Genomic DNA, 3,995 nt, shown 5'->3' on the forward strand with positions numbered 1-3,995 from the left:
CCATATTTCCTAAAGTTCTATTTTTCCTTTCTGCCAAACCATTTTGTTGCGGAGTATAAGGTGCACTAGTTTGGTGTATAATTCCATTTTCTTCACAAAATTGAGAAAAATCAGCAGGGAGATATTCCCCACCTCTATCACTCCTCAAAATTTTAACCTTCTTTCCTAGTTGATTTTCCACCAGATTTTTGTAACACTTAAACATATGAAATGACTCATCTTTCGTTTTCATCAAGTAAACATACACATATCTTGAATAATCATCAATGAATGTGATGAAATACTTATTTCCTCCTCTTGTTAGAAACCCATTAAATTCACAAACGTCAGAATGAACAAGATCCAACAATTCATTGTTTCTTTCTGCTTTAGGAAAAGGTAATCTGGTCATTTTTGCTTGTATGCATGTTTCACACCTTTTTTCAACATTATCTTTGAACGAAATTAGCCCATGTTTAGACATAAACTGCAAAGTTTTATGATTAGTATGCGCTAATCTACCATGCCAAAGAGAATATGAAGCATCAACAATATACACAGAAACATTATTTTTATTGATACATAACTTGAACATTCCATCACAAGAGTATCCCTTGCCTACAAATACACCATTCAAAGAGAAGATAAGCTTATTAGACTCTATTACAGCCTTTAGCCCCTTTTTGTTTAAGGCATCAGCCGACACAAGATTTTTCCTAATTTCTGGAACATGAAGTACATTGGCCAGTATAAGTTTCTTTCCGGAAGTAAACTGCAAGTCTACACTTCCTATGCCAATGACCTTTGCTGTATCATGGTTTCCCATCAATACTTTATGACCATCAGGAACTTCTTCATAAGTCTTGAATTGGGACTTATCATTACAAACATGCACGGTGGCACCAGAATCATACCACCAGTCACACGATTTGGTTGCAGCAGCCACATGCAACTCAGAAATCATGCCAATGTTCCAATGCGAAATCATTGCAACAATCTCAGCAACATCTTGTTCAACCAGATTTGCATTTTTGGCATTGTCTTTCTTTTGCTTTTTGTTGCTATCTGCTTTGCACTCACGCTTGTAATGTCCCTTCTTGCCGCACTTATAGCAGATTCTATTCTTCTTCTTGTCCTTAGATGTACTTGCATCTGGAGACTTTCTTTTGGAACCAGAAAAATTCTGTGAATTCTTCTCACTTAAAGCATTCACTTTGACATCAGATTCTATTTGCTTCTTTTGAAGATTTCTGGTATCTTCTTCAATACGCAAATGTTTTAAAATCTGATCTGTAGTGAATGATTCAGTAGTATGGAGCAACTTTTTCTTATAGTCATTCCAACTAGTTGGAAGTTTGGCTATAATTGCTCCAACTTGCAAGGATTCAGATATCTCCACTTTCAGATCATGTAACTTAGACACAATCACTTGGAGATCATGAATCTGATCCATAAGAGAAGAATTCTCAATGATACGAAAATCAAAATATTGCATAATCAGAAATTTATCCGCACCTTGTTTCATCGTATTATACTTGTATTCCAGCGCATTCCAGATTTCCTTTGGCGACTTGACTGCAGTATATAGATCATACAAGCGGTCAGAAAGAGTGTTCATGATGTGTCCTCTGCACAGCAACTCGTCCTCTGCGCGTTTCCTGTGTTGTGCCTTGACTTCATCAGAATCACCATCTTTAGGTTCTGGAATTTCAGGAAGAGAAGGATCCAAAACGTAAGCAATCTTCAAAGCCGTCAGGAAAAACATCATCTTATCCTTCCAACGGGAGAAGTTAGTGCCGTCGAATCTGTCCAACTTCACGAAGTCCTGATTCATCACTTTGAACGCAGATTCAGAACTTGACTCCATTGTTGATAATAACACCTTAAGATTGTTATTAAACTGTAGTAAAGAACAAAACTATACTAGACAAATACAGAGACTTTGAGGCGTGAAAGCACTTTCCTTAAGGTGTTATTTGCCTCTATTAGACAAATTACCTCTAGGATACAACAAAGTCTAAGAACTATCAAATGAAAAGTAAAAGTCATATATAGGCAACATGCACTTTATCCTCTTTCAATGTGGGACAATGGATTTCAACATACTCATTACAAACTATTACCAACAGTTTAGCCATTCTGATGAGTCGTTTAAACCGCTAGCCGTGAATGTCCAGTACCGTATATTTGTGCTGTTTATTGGATAAGCAGCAAGAAAATAGTCCTCCACTACAAGACCGAACCTCCCACTTGATTGGTCTGATGATGAAAAGCTAGAGACTAATTCTGTGCCAGAAGGCAGATATTGACCGCCTAAAATGGTATCAGTAGGATACTTGTAACTCTCCCACAAGGTATGAGTTTCGTTATGGATAACTAAGTTTCCAGAGTCGAACAAAGAGGCTGAAACCACAGGAGAGAGTTGGTCTTCGAATTCTGCATTGATTTTCTTCTGAGTGTCTGCAGTAGTTAAAAGCCAACCTTGTCCAGTGAACCAAAGATAGGCATTCGAGGAGATTGGTGGATCATCTCTATTTGCAGTCCAAACAGTAGTATTTGTAGGGGTACCAATCAACCATATCCCAACTGCATATCCATTCCCTTTCGGATAGAAGCCGAAACCAAAAAGTCCAGAAGGAGATAGCCATGAAGAAGGATAAGAATTTGGGAAGAGTTTCGTTCCTATGCTTATGTTTTGGCTAAGCAATTGAGCTTTCACGGCAACTAATGAATGTAGCAAGCAGAAGATAACCAGTAGTACGAATAAATTTGCCATGATATGGAACCAGATTGAGCTGAAACCAAGGTAAATTTGGTTGTTCACTCAGTCTTTATAGCTAGTTGTATAATCAAGAAAATTTTGCAAACTCAAATCAACAAACGGCTGTTGTAATGATGTACCCTCTCGCCTTCTCAAATTGATTACTCACACTATTTAGTCAAACTAGTTTTTCTCAGCCTCACGCGATGCGTGAGAATGCCCTGGGTCTGTGTTAAACAAGATCAAATGAAGGCAAGTGAATTAATATAAAATGGTTATATATTAAATACATGATGGGTGCTAATAACAATGGGGAATTTGACTTTAGGTAAATTGGTTATTGTCGTTATTCGTTTATTCAATTTATTTATGAAGCCGGAGAGATTTTTGTACCTACTGGACCTGGACTACTAATTGACTTAACGTGAGATATCGATACGATATATTAGTATTAATTGATATATTAGTATTTCATAACCGTAATAAATTATCAGCGATCTAAGAGTCAATGCAACGAGATTTTTTTTGCTAGAATAATAAAGATAAACTAACTGTAATAGGTTGTTACATGGTCCAATTTGGGCAAGCCAGTAAATTCCACAATAATCTTACTCTGAAATTAATGGCCTTACAGAGTAGCCAGTAATTTTAATTCAACAAGACAAGATATCAAGACATAATTGCATAAGAGCAAACTTGATCCTACATGCGAGTATTATGAATTTGTGCATACAAGTGATGCTGGCACGGGAGATATGCTTACCTTTTATTTAGAGCAAATAAAAAATGAATGATCAACAATTACCTAAGTAACCAAGAAAAAGATTATTAATTGGATGGGATCTCTTGTCGTTTTACCTTCAATCTCTACTTTCACCATGCCGTAGAAGTGATTAACTTGTGCTAGGTTAAACAAGTACAGCTGACAGATACAATTTTATAAAATACAGGATGACATCACTTGGTCTAACTAAATATACCTAACAAAGACGATACACATTCATATTAAATGAAAGAAATTTGAAGGACAGATAGACCTTTTATTGAGGCCAAAACCATACTTAAAATGCGTAATCAATGCATTAGACAAATCCTTGTATATACATTATATGCATTCAATTGTTCTACAAATTCTTTCAAGTGGGACAAAACATAAAAACTAATCACCAGAAAAACCATAATCATGCAGCAAGATGGCCATAGCAAGTCTAACAATGGCTCCCATTTCACGACAGTTGAAACCTATAAAATATCT

At 36.2% G+C, this 3,995-nt stretch overlaps 1 protein-coding gene across 1 annotated transcript; it reads right to left on the reverse strand.

The window, feature by feature from the left end:
• Window positions 1-2,098: 2,098 nt before the first annotated feature.
• LOC140011236 (G-type lectin S-receptor-like serine/threonine-protein kinase LECRK1) lies at window positions 2,099-3,620 on the reverse strand. Its single transcript, XM_072060000.1, has 2 exons — window positions 3,599-3,620; window positions 2,099-2,703 (listed from the first exon to the last, which is right to left on the reverse strand). The coding sequence occupies exons 1-2, from the start codon at window positions 3,618-3,620 to the stop codon at window positions 2,099-2,101; spliced, it is 627 nt and encodes a 208-aa protein (XP_071916101.1).
• Window positions 3,621-3,995: the final 375 nt, after the last annotated feature.

This window comes from Coffea arabica, chromosome 7e (assembly GCF_036785885.1).
Source record: "Coffea arabica cultivar ET-39 chromosome 7e, Coffea Arabica ET-39 HiFi, whole genome shotgun sequence".
In the NCBI taxonomy this organism is placed as follows: Eukaryota; Viridiplantae; Streptophyta; class Magnoliopsida; order Gentianales; family Rubiaceae; genus Coffea; species Coffea arabica.